The sequence below is a fragment of the Phaseolus vulgaris genome, chromosome 3 (genome assembly GCF_000499845.2).
Source record: "Phaseolus vulgaris cultivar G19833 chromosome 3, P. vulgaris v2.0, whole genome shotgun sequence".
Classification (NCBI taxonomy): Eukaryota; Viridiplantae; Streptophyta; class Magnoliopsida; order Fabales; family Fabaceae; genus Phaseolus; species Phaseolus vulgaris.
In genome coordinates, this window is record NC_023757.2 from 44816569 (window position 1) to 44838344 (window position 21776).

Below are 21776 nucleotides of genomic sequence, written 5' to 3' on the forward strand. Positions count from 1 at the left end.
ATTTCAATATTTTCCTTTTCTTTTTCAAGTTAGACATTTGATTTGTTCAGTAGATTACTTGATTAGCCTATGATGCTCACCTCCATAATAAAAAGAGATTATATTGTTTGGCAAGCTGTCACAACCCTTTTTCTTCTTGTTTTGTTTTTTTTATGTCTAAGGATAAACTTTCCATAATTGACTTAGAAGATCATAGGTAAACTCTGAGTTAAGCAGATTCAATCCAAGGTCTAATAAAGTTTCTATAATCTGATTTCTCAATTAAATCAGATTAATCTCAAATAAAGTTTTACAACACTAATTAAAAAACCATAATTAGTAGCCAGTTTTCACTAGTAATCTATATAGTTTAAACTAATCTATCTCCACTCAAAATCTCAATAACAAGTTTATCTGTTAAAAAAGACTGAGAGAGGCATCATGAAGCCAAAAGGTCAGCTAGTTAAATTTGGTGGTTGGAAGGTGACAACCAATCTCATGTCAAATCAAATGCTTGATGAAGGGTTTGCTTTGTGCACAGAACCATTGAATTATTCAAACTATAATTATTTATCCAAACATGACATATATTAATAGAAGGTTTAGTTCCCAAATCTTAGTGGGCAACTTTAAAACCAGAAGCTCGTGAAAAAAGAAAAACCAAGATGTTGACTGCATAACAAGAAGAGATTTTGATAATCAAATGGCCATTAACAACACAGAGTCAGAGGTTTGCATGAAGGCTACTACAAATGATAATCGTTCCCTTTTACACATGGAGAACTTGACCCTCCCTCCGGTAGGTTTTCTACTATTCTCTACAATTAATCCTCCATAGTCTCAAATTTTTTGAGTTTAAATCTTAATATCTGTCTCTTGTAATTTGACAGTTTATTTCTAATATTATTATCCTATTGATCAAAGTCTTGTAGATAGAAAAAATGTTGGTGAGAAGAGAGAAATCATCAACTTGATCGCAAATACTTCACACCAATGTTATGGTGATTAACAAAGTTGTTTATTTGTAATGTTTGTTAATCAAAGAAAATGGTTTGAAGTCTTCTGATTAAGTTATTGTAATATCAAAAAATAGATGATTGTAGAGATGCCAAGTTCAGTGCTATGTTTTGTAATGGTTGATGAACAGTTTCAGGTTGTGGTAATAGCAGCAAATATGGGGTGCAATGGGTGCAGGAGAAGAGTTTTCAGAGTTGTCTCAAGAATGACTGGTAGGTTTCAAACTCTGTTTTTTCTGTGGAGAAATATGTAAAATTGTCATCATACGAGTTTGACAAACCATATTTTTAGAATAAAATAAAGTTTGTTTGAGATTCAAGGTATCAAACTGTTTTTTTAGAATGAAATAATAATTTATTTAAATATCAAATAATTGTAACCATGTGTATCATTGTTCATGTTTTGAATAGAGATATAACTATGGTCAAACCATTTAGTTTGGTGGTACAAGTCTTGGAATCAGTCATTAGAAAAAAAAAGCTTTATTATTTTTCCTATAAATCTTTTGTCATTACAAGAAAATTATAAAATAAATCAATTTTTAGAGATAAAAAATAATTAGTTGTTATAGTGACTAAATTAAATACCATTTTAAAGACTAAAAATTTTTTGGTTTCTAAATTAGTTTATATTATTGTTAAATGATTTATTGATATTTAATTAGCAACCAAAGTTTTTGCTACCAAATTTAGAAACTAAATAATTGATAGTTAAAACTTTGGTAGTTAATTAGATACCAATTTAGAACCATTTAACAATAATAGAAATTAATTTATAATTTTATTTTTTTTTAGTTTCTGAAATGATCTCTAATTTAGTTACTATAGCAAGTAATTATTTTTTATCTCTAAAATTGGTTTTTATTTCATGTTTTCCTTATAGTGTGCTTGTTAATGAATAAAATATTAAACACAAATAAGTAAATTTAATATCTGAAATACTTAGAAACATTCAATAATTTTGTTTATCTAAAGTAGGAGGATGTGTAAAAATCAAATACTTCAATTAATCTTTTTAAGACAAAACAATAGTTCAAGTATCTATTTTATATATTAAATTTATAGTGTTATTTTAGCTTAATAAGGCCTCACAAAAATTATTTTTTTAAAAAAAACTAAAATATTTATAGATTAATTATCATTAGATAAAATTTTAAAAAATTATCGAAATAAATCAATCGTGTCCTCTTAACACAATTTCACTATAATTAGATATTAATTAATATTGAGACACCATTTTAACACAACTTACTTCAATTTAAATCTAGTTAGTTTGAAATTATGTCTGACACAACTTATTTATAATAAGGTCGTGCACGATTTATCCATTTCAATAATTTTTTAAAATTTTATTTATTTTATTAATTAATGACTTATTTTGCCAAAAAGAAAGAAAAAAAATAGAGAGGTTGGTACTTTTGTATCATTAAGCTAATTTATTTGAATGAGTGAAGTGTGATGATGTTGCAAAAGTAGAAGAATTTATATGCAGGGTTGACAGAATACAGTGTGGATGTGCAGAAGAGAGAAGTAACTATAAAGGGAGATTTCATAGCAAATTGCAATTTGCAGAACGAAAGCATTAGAAGAAGCAACCTTCTTCAGAGTGCGAATGATGAACCCAAGTCCCTCTCTGCTTGTTTAGCTCACTCTCACTAACATTAATCTAACATAACCATGTCTTAGCTACAACAAATTATTCAATCACAAGATGCCGCAAAACCATTCAAATCTATGCTACTTCATGTTGCTACCAATTCATTCCTTTATTTTTTTTCACCACTTTAAACGTTTTTGTGCAGAAAGAAAATACTTCAACCTATTTTCCCTAATACAATCATGTTCTCTCCTAAACACAACCAATCGAAAATTTAAAATAACTTCAACAAGGATTTTGTAGTCTCTTACCATTACTATAGGAAATTTCTTTGATATTTTAAGAAGAAGCATAAGAAGACTGCTACAGAGAACGGAGACACTAACCATTATAAAATTGAGTTCATAATAGAATCATATGCACTTTCTGTTTCTCAAGGAGTGGTCCAAATTCAAAACTTAATATAATTTTTTTTTTGCAAAAAATAATTTGCCTCTCAATTTTTTTTATTGCATATATAACTAAAATTTGATATAATCATATACAAATAAAGAAGTATTATGGTAACTCAAACTAAGTTTAATGAATTTAGTTTTTCAGCTCATTCAGCTGTTGACTAACCTAGTTACATGCTCAATCACAAGTGACCTAAAGATGGTTTTCGAGTGTTTATTTGAGATAATTACCATGGTTTAATATAAAATGATAAAAAAAATCCATGTAAATAGCGGAAATGTAAAATATAGAACTGTGGATTATAATAATTTGGATAATTAATCGGTTCACTACAATAAAGATTAACATAACAAAAAAATCAATTTTATAAACAAAAACAAAGGGTAAAAGATTAAGTCAAACTTAATGATAAATTGTTCTCCTTTTTTTAGAAATAGTATCGTTAGGGTCAATCATCGCATTCTGTTTTGAATGTCATGCTCCGTCATGATTTTGGATGTCATTTTGTTTTGCCCTCAACTAGGTGGGTTGGAGGAGAAAGAGTATATTGATAGTACTGGAACAAGCCCTCCTATCGAGGTATAAGGAAGTGGATTCCCCCTAGTTGAGGGCTTGGAACACATTTTCGTCCCCACAGACAACGTCACTATTCCAACCTCCAAAGTAGACAATACCTTAGATGTGGTGATTAACCCTAGCGATGTTATCTTTTGGACTTGAGGTCGGAACAATGAATGTGTAACTGCAAGATTTGAGGTCGGACACACGATATCTGAGTTTGTAATCGAGCCTTTATTTGTCTAAAAGGCAATCAAGAAGAAAATTTCCTAATCAATGAGCTTTAAGGGAGGAATGACTAATTAGGGAATAAATAGCGATTACATGACTAGTCCACTCAGACACCACCTGACCAACCTATAAATATTCACTCTCTAGAAAGTACAGATTCATTCTATCTCATACTCTTAAATTCTTATATTACAACTAAAGAACATATTATCTCTGTGTTTCTACTGACTTAAGCATTGAAAAGTTTTTTGCAGATGAACTTTCCCATCTCAAAGGAGACCAACCAAAAACTCATTTTCCAAGAAATACTTAGTCCTCACAACGAGTTGCATTCTTTGAGTTCATTTCCCGTAGGAACTTTTTTAATAAAATTATTTTTTTTAATAAAATACATGATAAATACTAATGACTAAACATGTATTCAATTACATAGGTAATAAATGTCAATACTTGTTATATTTAATAGATTATTTACCCTAATATTTTCGAAGAGGACACATGAACAATTGTTATTTGTTACTGGTCATGTGTGTATGAAAAAAAAAGGTGAAGAGGGAAATGGAGAGATTATGGGATCCACCACCTAATCTGATTCACTCAAATGTGTTGCGAAAAACTAAGAAACACATGTGGTATTGCATGAATGATCACTTTGCCCTTATATTGAAAACACCATGCCCTAAGAATTGTTTTCAACTTGAAACTGAGCAGACAATAACATTACATACTGGACTTTTTGAACATGCACGTAATCAGATTCCATTGTACATTACGCGATGGTTATAAGACTAAGCTACTTATGTCAAAAGTCATTAAGGCACAATAAAGACTTGAACACACAAACTCTAAGAGTCGTTGGATAAGCACAATATAAACCCATGATCATGTAGATTTGTTCCCATTTTTTGCATTTTTTGTTGCGCTGTTTTCGAGTGACATTGTTGAAGTTTAATTTGTTTGTTTGTCTTCCTTTCTTGCATTGTTGTGTTGAGATGATATTGTTTTAAAGCTTGGTTACACTTCTCTTCATGGTGGTCATCGTTGTTGGAGGCTACTAAAGGTGTGAAGGAGTATGGTGTCAATAAACTCCAAAATACATTTCTACATACTCCAATGTCAAGTAGATACATTCACATCATAGCTATTATAGATTATTATTAGAAAACTTATTTATATCTCATTAGTAGCTATTTAATGTTTCTCAATAAAAATATCTATAAATATGTGAGGTCTATATGAAAAAGGATATTATTACTCCTTCTACTATCTTATCCTCATCTCACAAATATTTTATATTCTTAGTGACAGTATTGGAGTTAAAGATTTTTTTTTACATGTGTTCTCTCCTTATCAACACTACAAAATTTGGTTCAAAGTCATCTCTTCTCCATCTCAAAACTCTCTTAATCTATTTTTTGAAATCCATTTTTGTAAGAACGAAACTTAAGTGGTTGTTTTATTTACAAGACTCCATTGTTTAGAATATATGCATTTAGTTAGTTAGATAAATTCCCTGTAGTGTTTTTTTGTTTGCACATATTACTTTGACTAGACGAGAATTTGGTACTATTTATGATCCATTGATGCAATCATACTCAATTATCACATAGTATAATTGATTATGCTCTAAAAAACATAGTCGGAAAGACACATGATCCATTATATAACATAAAAGTATTATGGTAACTCAAACTAAAAAGTTAAGTGTGTAAAAACTCAATTTCAACCCATTTTAAAACTGAAATTAGTTTTTTCAGCTCATTCAGCTGTTGACTAACCTAGTGACATGCGGACACGTGCTCTTAAGGATGAAGATGGTTTTTAAGGACATTACTGATCCTTTTTAATTAGAGTTATGACCAACATGCTGTAATCCTACTGACATGAAACGACGATAGAATCCATGAAGATTGATGTTATTCGTGGTCATCACGGACAACTTGACATTATCATTTAGTCACTAGATGAACCACAAAGGAAGAAACAAGTAGCTTCCCTTCTTTTAAGTTACAAAAAGAATGCATGCTACCGAAAGTATGAGTCAGTTCACAATCAGAGTAACCATAGACCCACAACTTCCCTAATGTTTTCTACTCCCAAAATGCTATCCACCCCCAAAAAAAAGGAAAAGAAACAGGAAAAATAAAAAGAAAAATCAACATCTGCAGAATTAATCTATTTTAACTTTCCTCATAATTGCTTGAATAGTCAGGAACAAAGAAACTACGATCAAATGAAGCACAGAAATGCTTAGGTCTTCTTCAAGAGATACCCCATTATTATGCCAAGCAAGCCAATTAATACGACAATGACATATGAGACTCCACCACGACTTTTATTGCTTTCCCGCTTCAGTAGATCCTACAAGCAGTAAAATCATTGCATTAAGTGTTTCCTTACGTCCAAAGCTAACAGTAACATATAAAGAAGATCAAATACAATAGTGACGGCACATAAAAAGGTACTTGCTTTAATTGTAATGAAATCATACTCAGTTATCCACAACAGAAACACACACGGTCATAATTCAGGCTAAAATCCAGGAAGACTGTTGTTTCCACATAAAGTGGCAGGAAAGTAATTGACAGGAAGAGTTGTTTTCTTAGCAGATCATTGCAGAGGAGAGGAAAAAAAAACAGCTATAAACAACCTAAGTTAAAGTATCTTTGCTATGGAATTAATGTGTAAAGTTATGAAACACAAATATCAATCATATCCATCACAGATGTTCAAAAAACTAAACTCACGAGCTGATTCAGAAAATCCGAGTTCATCATCTTTCCATACACCAAATAATCAAAACTCACAAACACTGTGGAACACAGAACATCTGTTTTCAGTCACCTTTTGGTTCAAGCAGGGTTTTGAAATAAATAGCTAGAATATTTGATGATATTTCAGAGACAAGACAATAAAAATACGTATGAAAGGCAACTGCCAGAATCAGAAGCACTATCATTCTCATCATTTAAGATTAAGTTCCTCCATCATCAAAAGGAAAATAAATATAGATTACACAAATGAGTAAATTTAATTATCTACCAAATACTGTAAATCCTCACCAGTTCCTGGCGGAGCTTGCTATTTTGTTCAATTGCATTATTCTTTTCTTCAGTCAGTCTTGAGATAAGAGCTCTAGCCTGTAAACAAGCAACTATAATCAAAATAAAGTTGTCTAACAATACAAACTTTAGAAGTTATAAACTGGGCCGAATTTACAGCACATGAACCAAAAAGAAGCGTTTGAATACAATGGATCCACCCTGTAATGGATTCAAAATGCATATATATTATATAAAAAATTGACTTAAACATCACACATACATCACTTTTAGAAAGTTTTGTTTCTCAAAACCATCTCTACAGAGAAGCAATCAGCATCAACATGAGTATGTATATATGTTCCTTCATATCATATGATTTGCTTGGAAGTTCAATATCAACAAAAATTGTGAATAGCTTTAAGTAAGAAAAGAAGACTTTACAAGCAATGAGTTTATGTAAGAGCAAGAAATCTCCGAAAGCCTTTATTTACTTACTGTTACTGTCAAAACCTCCAATTGAAAAAATCAGACATTGCAAACACTTGGACACAACTCTTGGCATTGAAATTAACATCCAATTGATATTCTCCAGGTGAGATCATAAGGTTTTTTCTTAATAACTCAATTGCATATATTTACCAAAAAAAAGGAAAAGTCTTTCTAATTTACCTCTGAAGATTTTTCTTGAGCCTCAGGTCGCTCAGTAAATCCTCTCGCTACCTGAGATACACAATAAGAAAAGGCATTCCAATTGATATCCTCAGAAATTTAGGGGAAAAGGAAAACAGAATAAATCAAGAACCCACTTGTGTGAAGTCAGAACCGTTGCCATTTCCATTCTCTGAAACAGAACCTCTAGGTGAGGATCCTTCTTCAGAACCTTCTGGTACTGGAGACGGTGGTTGTTGAGGAGGAAGATACAGCACTCTCAATTTGCTCTCCTCAACCACATGACCCGCCTCCTTGTTGAACTAGCCAATCCCAACAGCACAATAAATCTTGTAATTCCAGGTAACAAAAAGTGTGAAATGGAAATGCAAAAGCAACTAGCACAACACAAATACCATTTCTGCAGTGATGTCCTTCGGACTGGCACCATCAAAAGTTTTTACGCTCTGAAGAAGAAACTTATCCTTGCATTGCATATCAGTCGGAGCCTCTCTTTGTGCTTGCATGGTAACTTCCATTTATGCAAAAAAAAAAAAAAAAGAGTTCCCAATTCATTACTCGGCCATAAAGCATAACAAAACAAAAGGTAGCAATTCGCATTCAAAATAATCATATCAGTACCCATAACATCACATGTAGATCGTGGCAAGACAATTCCGGTGTTCGGACGAACACAATACTTCTTCGGATTGGTTGTTTTGACCTGAGAAACAAAACCAAAATCCAAACATAAACACACAAATTTCACGCAGTCATCAAAGGAACAGTGCAAAACGTAGGGCTTAAATCCTACATTACGCAAAACTACGATTTCACCGGCCGCAATCAAAAGCAGCAGATCTCACAATAGAAGCAAAAACAAAAAAACGACGACGGAACCACTCTCGAAACTAATTAGGAAAAGGAAGGCGAAATTGAAGCGTTACCTTGAAGGCGACATAGGCATCGGTCTTATTAGACAACTGAAGAGAACATGAGATCTGCTTCTTGAGTTCAACTAAAGCAAGAAGAATGAAGGAGAAATGAGAGAAGTGTGAGGAAAACCCTAGGAGAAGAGAAAGAGAGGGAGTTGAAGGGAAACTGACAGGCGAACTTGAGTTCCAGAGGTTCGATGTTGAGGAGCTCCCCGTTGCTCATCTTGGAGATGGATCGACGGAGTCCAGATGCAGAGCAATTCCAATTCCGATCACACACAAACACCACACGCAGGGATTCGCTTTTCTTCTCCTTTTTCTATTTTCTTTGTGGCGGAGAAAGTGGTCGTATCAAAAGTGCGTTCAAACTTAGGCAAATACACAGCAGACACACACCCAATACAAAAGAGTTTTGGAATCAGTAGCCACCTCGCTCCCCCACTCACATCACCAAACCAATACCAATATATTTATTAACATAATAAAAACTCAGCTTCATTGTTAAGTTTACCAAACAATGTAATTAATTTCAGATGCAGCTCTTATTTTAGGTTAAATATTACTTTTCATTCTTCATGTTATTATGCTCTCTTTTTTTGTTGGCTTCTACACCTAGTCCACACATTGTATTAATATGGATCTTGATTTAATTTTTGTTATGAATAGGAATGTAGTAGTTTGGCTTTCTTCCTTTTCTCTGCAATTGTAATCTCCAAATTCAATTTTAGGTTTTCTCAATTTCTTTATTCAAGGTTTGTGTTCTCTTCCTCTCAAGGATTGGTGTTGGTGGATGTAATGAGGGCAATTCTGGGTGAGGTATCCATCATGGAATCACATGCATCTCATACTCCAATAACCATTAACAAAATCATATCACAGATAAAAGTAAGAACATAAACACAGAACAATACACACACACAAAAATGCTTGAAGTTTTCTACTCTTTACTGTGGTCAACTTGCAAGAGGGTTTTGTTTTTCTTCATAGAAAGAATTAACAACCCAAAAATCCAAAGTAAAAGGAAGACTTTTTACTAACTTGACAATGTCAACATCAAAGTCACTAAGGAACACCCCATTCTTTAGTTAAAACAATATGAAAATAAGTTTATTAAAATAAATAAAAGATCAAGTTGTCTGTGGAAACTTAATTTAGTAACAACAAAACATGTCAAAACACCAAAACATAAAATATTAAAAATAATAATAATATTTAACTTTATTTTTATTGAGTATTTTTTTCAATTTTGAAAGCTTCTATAATTATGGGAAGTATTTATTTTGAAGTAATGTTATTTTTTTATACTTTTGTAATTAACATTAATCATTTATTATTTTATTTTGTTAAATAAATAAATATATTTATTTATTCATTTTAAAAAAAATTATTAGTTACCATTTTTCAATTGTGTTTATTTTTATCTAATTTTTAATTATTTTCTTATTATAAATAATAGTGATAATAATAATAATAACTTATATTTTTAAAATTGCACTTCAATTAATATTGTTACAATTATTAGAATCATTAAATAACACATAAAAATATTATAAACATAATATCACAAATTTATAACATTAAAAATCAAAATGAAACATAGATTTTAGAGATTCCTAGATAAAATTTGCTATTATATTTAAATTGAAATTTCAAATTAATATATAGCAACATTTTTAACCAAGTATGCATGTCTTATAAAAAAATGAATATTTTAGATTAATTTTCATTTAAAAAACTAAAATAGTATATTATTATATATTTTTAATATTAACTTTCTTATTATTTAACTAATTCTTTCTTAAATTTTTTAATTTATTTTGAGTCGGTTCATCAATATTTTTTAAATAAAAAAAATTATACTCAAGATTTAAATATTTCATATATATATATATATATATATATATATAAAGATTATTACTAATCGTTTTTAAGTAGACAAATAATGAAACGTAATTTATTAATATTTGTATGTTTTAGATATTAAATATATGGTTACATTTATTTAATGTTCTCCTTATTTAATAAGAATATATACAGTGATTATTAAATTTTTTTTATGTAAATGTAAATAAATTTACATGATTTTGACAATTCTTATGCAAAAGTTCAATTGACCAGTCAATAATAAATGGAAAGTGATAAATTGAATTTCCAAAAATGCTAGTATGAAAAAAACGTGAGAAATGAGCAGCAGAGTGCAGAGTTTTCAAAATGAACTATAAATAGATAAATATTAAATAGGTTGTGGTAAAAAAGGACAAACAAAGTCGCTTTATGATACGTCATCTTTTTCTTTTTCCTGCACAATCACCTGATCCTGTTCACTTATTCATCCTCATCATTTTATACATCTTATCATTTCTCCTAATAAATATTTGGGTGAAATATATTTTTTAATATTTTTACATAAAATAATTTTTTTTCAGTAATTCAAACTTTAGATTTCTTAAACATTTCATATAAAATTGATTTTATCATTAATCCAAATTTTAAATTACTTAAACATTTATAAAAAAAATCTTTTAAATATTTATAGTAAAAAAATATGTGAAAATATTTTTTGTCAAAAAAAAAAATTTATAATAATACATATCAAATATATTTAATTTTAATTTATATTTTAGTATTTTTGTTGAGTGGTTATACTAATATTATATACTACTAGATGAAGTACAGTTTTAGTTTGTTTCCAATGAATTAGGATGGGATCTTTTGAAAACAAATTAATCAACTAATTTAGTATGACTAAACTCAGATTTTTGTTGATTGAGTAATAAAATTTAATATTAATCATTCCAACCATATAAAAGTCACAGGATAAAACACAATATGTAAAAAATCATAGTGTATTATATCTTATAACAATCATTCTAATAATGAAAAACTATTATCTATCTCATGCCTAGTAATATTATAACAAAATCAACAACTTTTTTATATATAAATTTCTGTAAGATATTTAGGTACATGATTTTAACAATATTTTTAACTTTTAGTCGATTGAAGTTATTATATTATAACAAAATAATACTCTTTTTTTTTTAACATGATATACACAAATTCATTATTTCTTCATTCAAGTTATGTCCATTTTTAAACATACCTCTAAACACTTTCACTATCAATCTTTTAAGTTATTTTTAACATAAATGATGATATTTTTTCAAATTTTACTTGTCTCTCCAAATTTTTTTGTTATTGTAACCATATCACTTATTGTTTTGATCCAAGAATATTAGGATCTTAAGCCAAAGTCCCCCCTTTTCTTTCCTAGTCTCCCTTTCATATCTTTGTGCACCCCTCTTGGATGTGTATCTCTCCTTTTTATAGTCTAGATACATCATCTTATTATTAATAATTTTTTAGATATTTTTCAATTTGTCAAGTATAATGATAATATATCTATAATATCATATCAAATGATGGATCACTTCTTAGACAATAATAATTAAGACAATAATAATTAAAACGTTTCACAATTTTCACTCCTCAACATCACAACATATTAGTCTAAGGCAATCTCGTAATTATAAAATTGACAATTATCGTCCTTTGTCTGAGAAATTCACTTATCATTAAGTGTAAATATAATATTTTAATAATTTAAAGATGATATATGTATAATGTAAAAAAAAACAACAACAAATATATGTGCTAAATAAAATAACATAATTTAAGAAATTCGAAAAGATATCTCATTAACAATGTCTTGTTATTAGATTGATGAAAATAAAAATAAAAGCAAAAACAAAAGGAAGGCACTACACAAGGTATTACTAAAATTATTATGTCTTTTTCTTTCTCAGATACTATTACATGACCAAATGCAATAATAAATCTATCAATTGTGTTCATGCTATATGTTGAAATGATATTGAGTTAGATATACCAACGAGTTCAAAACTTACATAATTCAATTCAATCCAATGTTATTTAATGGAAAACAAATTGAACTTAAACTGTTTTGATCACATTGAGTGATTAGATTATCCAACCTAATAAACACTTCTAATTTATTTTTCATACAGCATTATTGTGAGATGTTGTCGTGGCCCTGGTCATACATGAACTCACATCCATTACCTAATCACGAATTTTCTTATGATAGTGCAGTTAATTACCAAAAACTGGAATAAAAGAATGAGTTTAGGTTTGATTTTTTTTTTCTCTTTTTATCATCTACCGACATATCCTTAATGCATGTGAAACACGATTGTAAATCTTAACTCAAGACCATAAATTTAATTAGAAAAAAAATAATTGTTTAATGTTCTAAAAATTTACAAGATTTTTTTAATAATTTTATTGATATAAAATATTTAAGAAATAATCATTTTAAAATAAGGTCCAATATTTTACAAGATTTATATTTTAAACATTTTATATCCTTCTTCTCCTACCGTTTTAATTACGTACTTGTTTACATTACTTACATATCTATACCTTGTATAATTGTTTTATAGACTACACACGAGAAAAGTGATAATTGATAAACTAATGTTTTTTTACGTTTATATTATATCAGTATATTTCTTCTATTAAGAATTTATTCGAATAATTTATAGAATATAAAAACAAGTTTGGTTTTTTACATAATTAAAATAATTTTATACTTAAGGTAAAGATGAATTTAAAAAAAATTGTTGGAAATTTCTTTTTAATTTAATGGAGACCATGGCCAATGAATCTTGATAATTGATCTATTGAATATATTCAATGATGATCATTCCAAAGTTTTGGAATTATATATTTATTGAATACTATGAAGTTCAATCCGAAAAGTTGAAGATAATTTTTTCAAGGTATCTTGAAAATATAACAAACAATAATTATCCATTTTCTTTACATGAAGAAGCACTTCTCTCTTTATCTATATAAAATGAAGAGAAACAAACAAGCAAGTGAGAAGAGTAACATAAAAAATAAATGTAAGAATTGATATTAGAATCTTAGTGAAAGGATAGAAAGACATGATATTACATCCTTTTTTTTTGTGAGATTAGATGTCATCTTAAGAGTGAGAAAAACAAATATTGTAATTCTAATTTATAATTGAGACATTTTTTAGACTAGGTCTCGTGAGTTTTTATTTTTCAAGTTGAGAAAGTTTTTCACATTAAAAAATTAAAAAATTGTGAGTATCATTATTTTATTTTACTATATTTTTCTTTCATCTACTTATTATTTTTGCAAGTATCAATTTATTAACAAAAAGAAAAATAGTTCTGATTTTTTCAACAGAAATATTGTCTATATCTTGAAAATATTATGAGTTTTGATAACCATTCGCACATTCATGGTCTTTGTATGTTTTCAGAATTAATGCAATGAAAGAAATACTAATAAAATGAAGTTAATACATTGTTAAAAATACTAAATTAGGTTATGTTTGGAACGTCTTAATATTTGTAGAGCACCTGTGGAGGGAATAAAATTACAATATAATAAAATACAATTTATTTATTATATTTGTTGATTAAAAAAAAATTAACATTGTGTCCCATTGTTGTAATTGCTGAAAGAAGTTTTTGAAAATTAAATGTATTAAATCATATTTGAGATGAACTATATTACCATATGGATTGAATATGTTAATATCATCCAATGCTATATATTCCAAATGTTACAATTAAGTGTGATAACATCGTGATTAATGTTACAATTGAATGTGTCCCATTATATGAATCCTATTTTTTATTTTGGAAAACTCTTTTTTATTATTATTTTCTATTTTTTTATTAATGTGTAGTAAATAATCATGATTAATGTTTTCATGGTGATTGGATGCAAATCCTTCCCTTCTTCTTGTGTACAATAATTTTTTTAAGGTAAGATTATTTATTCAAATTGTATGTGAGCAAGGCAAACATATACAATTTGGCTGAATGTGATAAATATGTGACTATTATAAAGTTTTTTTTTGGTAACATGTAAAACAATAACTATCAGTATATTTGATAAAATATTTCTATGAACATATTGAATAAGTTTCCCAGTTGAATAAGTAAATGAGGATCTATCTTTGAAATTTTTGTTAATATTTATTGATAATACTATTGTTTCAACTTCAAGTCTATTAAGATAATATTATTAAGATTAATTACCACCACACAATTTGTTTTGGAATTCAAATATGCATTACAATTTTGTTTGTAAAAGACACCATAAAGAATTAAGGGTAAAAGATATATTTAAATTATTTTTAGTCTTAATCCCTAAACTATGCAAGACTATTGAATGTACTAGTACAAATTCCTAGTTGAAGTATAAGGGAAATAATGATTCATCTTTGAAATCATTTTTCTATTCTTTCAAATTAAAGATTAAAGAAATGAGGTTCGTCTTTACAAACACTTTTTCATCTTTATAGATAACATCAAGTTCATTAAGAATCGTTAAAATCATATTATCCATTTTAAGGTTCCAAATTTTATCATAATTTTATTTTAAAAAAAATGTATTAAAATGTAATACACTTAAAAAGAAAATGTCTAGCTCTTTAAAGGAAATTACACAAAAATAAAGTCTTAACCCAAAAACGTCAACTCAATGTAATGAAGATCTCGATCATGATCAGATGTTGTAAATGAGAAAAAAGACATAGTGAGCACAAAAACCAACTTTTAACATAAACGAAGTCACACAAGAATGAAAATCTTAAACTCAAATATATGATCACTTGCAAACTATTACAAATGTACCAAAATAAAAAATATAGATAACTAATGATATTGTTTTTGTTACAATATTAAAAATATAATAAAGTAATATCGTTTGGCAAACGTGAAACAGACAAATCATATCTAGCTTTCTCTTAAACGTAGGTAATTAATGCATCGCTCAAATATATGGATAAAGATGAGATGTTGATTTTCTCCATATTGTTAGGTGCCTTAGGAGAATAATGTTTGGTATTATCCATCTAAACTCATAGTAATGATTAAGATGGTAGGGATGCATTGCTACCAACTTTATATTACATATAACATAACAGCCTGGAATTTGGCATTACGGCCAACTCCAAAATCGCCTTTCGGTGGGACTTAAGTCACACCAATAAAGGAAGAGGAATTACACTTTGCCAATTGGGTACATTACCAATAAATTTTAATAATTATCCATTAAATATATTTAATAATTATTATTATTGATAACATTTTCAAAATATCTTAAAAATGTAATAAATATTAATTATCCACAAATTTTTTATTCAATTCTTTATATAAAGGAGAAGATATTAGTGAAGAAGAGAAAGATAAGTAAATGAGAAAAAAAATCCACCATATGAGATTAAAAATCAAAATCCTAGTAAAAAAACAAATACTGTAATCATATTTTATAGTAAAAACATTTTATGAGCGAGTTTTTACTTTTTCAAGTTTGAGAATGTTTTTTTAAGTTAAAAATTGAGTATCATTATTCTATTTGACTCTATTAATATTTAGTTATGAATTTTTTCAACACCAACCTATTCTATAATTAAGAATCGTATTTGATTAATATCATTTATCTTTATTTAAATCTAGTCCCTAAACAGTGTACTAAAACTGCTTTACTAGAAGGATTATCATTATACACTAAACTAGAATGAGTGAATAACGTTTCACAGGGAAAACATTATCGTGGCGCATTCATTATTTGAGCCATATTTGACATACCAAGAATCTCAGCCAAAGTTTCAGTGGTGGTTAAAATTTGTAGATGGGTGCATTTTGATTACGATGGGAACCCATTAGGAGAGAGCAGAAAAGGCCCTGAATTTGAAGAGAAGTGGAGAATGAAGTGTTGTGAAATTCAGAAAGGCTATGATAGGTTTTGAGAGTGGTCCCTGTTTTATGTGTTGGTGGTAAAGCGACAAGAAAGTGGTTCTTGAGAGGTGTACGACCAAATCTGAAGTTGTTGTGCATGCACCTCTTAGCAGAAACAGAGAGCCGAAAGTGAGGCCCTAAGGCCCATAGGATCCTTTTCCGTGGGTATTTAGGCCCATCACGTACACCCTTTTCTTTAACAATTGAAGCATTGAAAGCGTGAATCCCAGAGTTTTGGTGTTGTGGAGTTGATGCGCGAAGGGTCCAGAAGGAAGCACACGTGTGGGGGAATGGGGACAGCGAAGCTAGCTGTATCCAGGCTTTCAAACAGCACCAGTCAGCGCCTCGTCACCTTATCGGAACTCCAACTTTTTAACCCTCTCTCACGCAAACACTACTGCGTGAAAACTCTACCCTTCATTAAATTTTGAAAATAACACCATCAATGTATTATATTAATAACTTTTTATTATTTATATATATTACATCATTTAGCTACATCTCGCGTGCAGTGAATAGCTCGTTTTTCTATGTGCACGTGATCAACATTTGTGAAGGACCTCCCTGACGTAGGTTCGAAGACGAGGAAAGACCTGAAGTTGAATCCATAATATTAGATAGTGTTTCCAAAAAAGCATAAAGATTGAAGTTTTGGATGTGGATGAAAGTGGAAATTCTATTATTATAATAAAATAACTATATAATTTTCTATTTACTCATTTATTTTTCCATCTCGTACAATAAATATGCATATAAATCATCTAAAGATTAAAAAACACAGTAGAAAATAATTAATACTTTACCAATAATGTAAATAAATATAAATGAAAAAAACTTATACAAGAGAGTATAAATAAGATGTTTGCAGCACCAAACTGAATAATCTACATATGGAACATCAATTAATTAGATGGAAAACAATTCGTGATAAACAATAATTTTTATATTTTTGTGTCCAGACTCAAAGCAGAAATGGTCCCAACTTCAAAGAGATGGCCAAAACTGAATTAGAAGAAATTAACCAAACAACTCCTTGGATTATCTACATGCCTGGTTTCTCACAGCTGGAATTTTGGACAGGTTCCTTCATCCCATGACATCACTGTTCATCAGCAACTCCCACGCAAATTTCCATCCAAATAATTAAAGAAGTACAGAAATTGCAGGCCTCAATAAATATTATTCTGAATTTTTACTTACAATTTTTAGAACAGAAATCCACAGCTATCTAGAGTTTGGAAAGAAAGAGTGTACAGCTTTCCTATTATGTAGACACACAACCGCATGGCCCAAAAGCCCGCCTTATTTCAATTTACAGAAGGCCCGACCCGTGACAGGAGCAGGGAGGGAATCCAGTGTATGGAGTGCAGCATGCGCTAGTTCTTGTCACGATTCAGTCTCTCCCAAAGCGACGCGCAATGCCTCTTGGCGAATCCCACGCGCTTCTCTTCCAGCTCATACACAACCTCAAATCCTTGCTGCTGGTAATTCCCGAGTGTGGCCCCGGGCCCACTCAATTCACCCTCATCTCCACCGTTCATCAGCATCAAACACCCCACCCTCCTCTTCCCCTTCCTCTCACCGCTACCGTCCAAAAACTCGTAGAAATAATTCTTCCTAGGCAGCACCACACTGGAATTCCCTCCAGCAAAACGCAGCGTCACAACCGGCACTTCCGCCACCGCATTCAAATAATAGCACGGCGCGAGTCCAGTTTTTTCTTCAACCTTACGCGCGCGCTTGTTGACTCGCCCGACTCGGCGGTCGAACTCGTCAACCACCGAGTTATAAAATTCCTCCGGCAACATCGTGAACGTCGTGCCGGAATCCACAACAACTCCACCGTCTCCTCGATTGTTCACCCGCCGCAGCATCTCCGGCGCCGGAATAGTCCTTTTCCCAACGGAGATACCGATTAAGCCAACGGTATAAAAATAAGGATGCTTAGGATTTTCAAGCATAGACGTGTACACGAACTCAACCATTCCACCTCCACTGATCTTCTCCTTTTCCTTCTCCTCGTAACGGCCGAGAATGAGTGGACTTGGTTTTCGAACTCGGTCAGAGTCAAACGAGTGAGAAACAAGGCAATAAGAAAAGCGGTTTCCGAGCTGAGGAGAGAGAGTAGCTAGCTGCGCCGGGAGAGAGAGCAAACCGCGGCCGAATCCGGCGACTCCAGTAGGCTCGGCGAGGGCTGTGTGAGCGCAACCGAAGGTGAAGTTTCTAAGAGACAGAGAAGAGAGAGAGAGCGTGTCACGATATAGACGCGCGACTAAGCTTCCGTCGCCGTAGGCGTAGTAAAACGGTGGACACTTGAAATTGGCGCAGTCGGAGGTTTCGATTGATTCGAGAGGGCAACGAGCCATTGCGCAGAGATCGGAAGAGGAGGCTAAGTTGTGCGCTGCGGAGCATGCGAGAGACTTGCACGAAACGGCGACACTTCGGGTGATGTTGGTTGGGGGAGAGGCGTTGGGCTCGTTGGGCTTTCCCTCGCAGAGAATACATTTGAAAGGGGCGCAGGGGAACCAGACTAAGTCACTGCCTGTGTCCATGTAGAGGGTTATGGGCTGGGCATGGGGGCCCAGGTTGAAGGAGAGAGTATAGTCGCTGCCTGGTGAGAGGGGAAGGGAAAGTTGGCGGCGGAAGCGGGCGGCGGAACGGGTGGAGGTGGATTTCAAAAGGTGGTGGGTGCTGTTGAATTGGGCTTGGGAAAGAGTGTGTGTAAGTGGCAAGAGTAGCATTTGGAAGGAGGGATGTGAAATACATAATATCATCAACAAAACCAACAACAACATCGTAGAAGTCATTTGTTAATGTGCATGAACCAAAACAGAGTAATGAGTTTGGAGTTAGAAGAGGAACTTTTTTAATTTGTTGAAAGTGAGTAGGAAGAAGAGTTTATAAAGGGAATAGATAGGGGCAATGGATTTGCTGCTAGTTCTGGCGCCGCCATTTAGGACACTCTTATGTTAACTTATCTTCTTTAACAACACTAACTTCATTACATTTTCAAAATTGAACTCAAATATACTCTTCAATCTCTTTCTTTTTCTCCCACCAAAAATATATGTTTTTGTTTTTTTCCGCTACAAGTTTACATTTGCAAAATCGACTATTTTAATAATATAAATATTTACTCTTAGTTTAATAAATCAAATTCTCTCTCTACCTCATATCTTCTCCATGTTATGAAAAGTTCTTTTTAATATTTAAAAAAAATTTAAATAATTTGAAACGAAGTTTAATTTCATATTTTTAAATAACTTATATTTGTATGTTTACTCTCTTATTTCTCTTTTCCATTCTTCTTCAATCCTCACGTTAACGTTGGAAGAACAATTTCATTAATTAATATGTTTTAATTTATTTTATAAGAAAAATTCACTTAAATAAGCGTTCTTCTCGTATAATATTGTAGAAATTCTATAAAAAAAATATTTATTATCGCAGTTGTAATGATTGCATGAGAGTTGACTCTTACTGTAATCTAAAATAAATTGTGAATTTTCGAAATCAAAGATTTATTATACAGTGCGAAAGATAATTTATTTTTTTAAGTTTAATATTCAAATTTTTTTATCTTGAAACTTTTTTCTAAATTTTGTAACTTTCAACAACCAGAAACATTCCAAAAACTTATCTCATTCACCAACTTTCATCAATATAAACTAAAAACACCCACCACTAACCCGTTAAAGCTTTGTTGATTTTGGTAAAATCATAATTGTTTTATGTAAACACTTATTGGACCTTCTTAAACGGGATTTCATTTTATTTTGTAATGTTTGTATATATGCATCACTTGTCTCTTTCTCAGAGCTCGCCTTCAAATCAGGGTTAAGAAGATAATCCCAGTGTCTGCGTTTATTTTTAATTTTTTTTAGAGAGGTGATAATTTAATAGCACAAAATAAACAATTTAAAATATTATTTTTTATCATGTTATTAAAATGTATAAAGTAGGTGTTTTGTTTTTGTGTTGAAGGGTGTGAAATGATTATTTTCTATATTTTTAGTAAAATTTAAAATAATCCTTGAAAGGCATCAGGATAAGGATGGAATTGATAATAATAGTTATTTTGACAAGTTACTTTATCAAGAAATTAAATAAAAAGAATCAATTAGCCAACTTATAGCAAGAAGCTAGGTTTCACCTCTAATATCTCTAATATCCCAAACCCAATTGCTTGCTTCTTCTTCCTTCAGTTTCACTTCAACAACTTTAATTTCCCAAACTTTGATGAAGTCGTCCAAAACACTATCACATGGTTAGGCATAATCTTTTTGCAAATGGTTAGAGTTCTATGTCAAATATTTTTGCATTACTTTAATCAGTTGCTAATTTCTTTTTACTAGAATAAATTTATTCATGAATTTATTTAAATACGATGTACCAATCTAAAAACCACTTAAAAAAATTAAAACTTATTTTTTTTTGTTTTTGAATTGATAAATATTTTATTTAAGATATAGAAGAGAAAACAAGATTAGAAAAATTTGATATTGGAAGGAAAATAAGTTTCACCAATAAACTAAAACAAACAAGATTTACTTACTAATTAATTTAGATTCCAAATTTGTTAACTGAAATTGATACCAATTTAAATTTAAATTTATAATTTTGTATTAATAATAAAAAAATTATTTTAAATATCAATATTTTTTTTAATTTATAAAATAATATCTAATTTAATTAATATAGTAATTAATTATTTTTTATTTTAAAATTAATTTTAATTTAATTATTTTCTTTTAATTACATGAAAAAAGAAAATAATTTCAATTTAAGAGAGGAAGTGTATGTTCTTTTAAAAACTTATTTTCAATTCTCTTTATTTGAGACAATAGAAAACATGATTCAAAGTAAGAAGAATACCATATTACTTCCTACAAGTAGAACTTTATGATTAGGTTGAAAATGTCTAACTTACTTGAAAAGCAACAATTAACTTATCTCAAAGAGAAGGATTAAATACAAAGCTTATGACTTAAGTTCATTATTATTTTTTTCCTTTTTTTTCCACTCTCTCCACCTTTCATTGTGTCTTCTTTTTAAACTTTTCACTCTAAATCTCATATTGTTTTTTGAATTTGATACTAGCTTGTAGTATAATTTGTTAAATGTTTAACTCTCTCATGCCGAGAGTGACAACGGTTCGTGCATGAAATAACATATTATGGATACCATGTCAAGAAGTGGACTTTAAGTTTAACTCGACCTCATAAAACCAGCTCATGGATTGAAGTTTGCACTCACTTGTATACAATAAAAATACTCTAATATCTGATCGATGTGGGATCTTCAACCTTCTTAATTGATTGTATAACGTTAAAATATTATTTTATTCAATAAAAAAATATTTCGCATGTTTAAACTTTGTGTATAAATATTCAACTTATTGAATTTAAGTGAAGTACTTTTTAGAGTTGGATCTATTAAAGCACACCATGTTAGCTTGCTTATTATTTGAGTTTAAAGTGCACTCACTTTTTTGTTTCTTTTAA

General features: G+C 30.1%; 3 protein-coding genes across 5 annotated transcripts; 1 reads left to right on the plus strand and 2 right to left on the minus strand.

Moving 5' to 3' along the window:
• The first annotated feature begins 595 nt into the window (after positions 1–595).
• Positions 596–2752, plus strand: LOC137805949 (uncharacterized). Of its 3 annotated transcripts, none has more exons than XM_068605824.1 (3): positions 596–778; positions 1127–1208; positions 2488–2752. In XM_068605824.1, the coding sequence occupies exons 1-3, from the start codon at positions 683–685 to the stop codon at positions 2652–2654; spliced, it is 345 nt and encodes a 114-aa protein (XP_068461925.1). In that variant the 5' UTR covers positions 596–682; the 3' UTR covers positions 2655–2752. The 3 variants fall into 3 exon arrangements, with proteins under 3 accessions (XP_068461925.1, XP_068461927.1, XP_068461926.1); XM_068605826.1 differs by having other exon boundaries at positions 2517–2752; XM_068605825.1 differs by having other exon boundaries at positions 1133–1208.
• Positions 2753–5734: 2982 nt separating this feature from the next.
• Positions 5735–9228, minus strand: LOC137808067 (vesicle-associated protein 1-2-like). The gene is made up of 8 exons (XM_068608974.1): positions 8636–9228; positions 8477–8547; positions 8172–8253; positions 7946–8061; positions 7688–7852; positions 7551–7601; positions 6900–6977; positions 5735–6198 (listed from the first exon to the last, which is right to left on the minus strand). The coding sequence occupies exons 1-8, from the start codon at positions 8685–8687 to the stop codon at positions 6088–6090; spliced, it is 726 nt and encodes a 241-aa protein (XP_068465075.1). The 5' UTR covers positions 8688–9228; the 3' UTR covers positions 5735–6087.
• Positions 9229–17424: 8196 nt separating this feature from the next.
• Positions 17425–19303, minus strand: LOC137808068 (probable aspartyl protease At4g16563). The gene has a single exon (XM_068608975.1). The coding sequence runs from the start codon at positions 19077–19079 to the stop codon at positions 17649–17651; it is 1431 nt and encodes a 476-aa protein (XP_068465076.1). The 5' UTR covers positions 19080–19303; the 3' UTR covers positions 17425–17648.
• Between the last annotated feature and the right edge of the window lie 2473 nt (positions 19304–21776).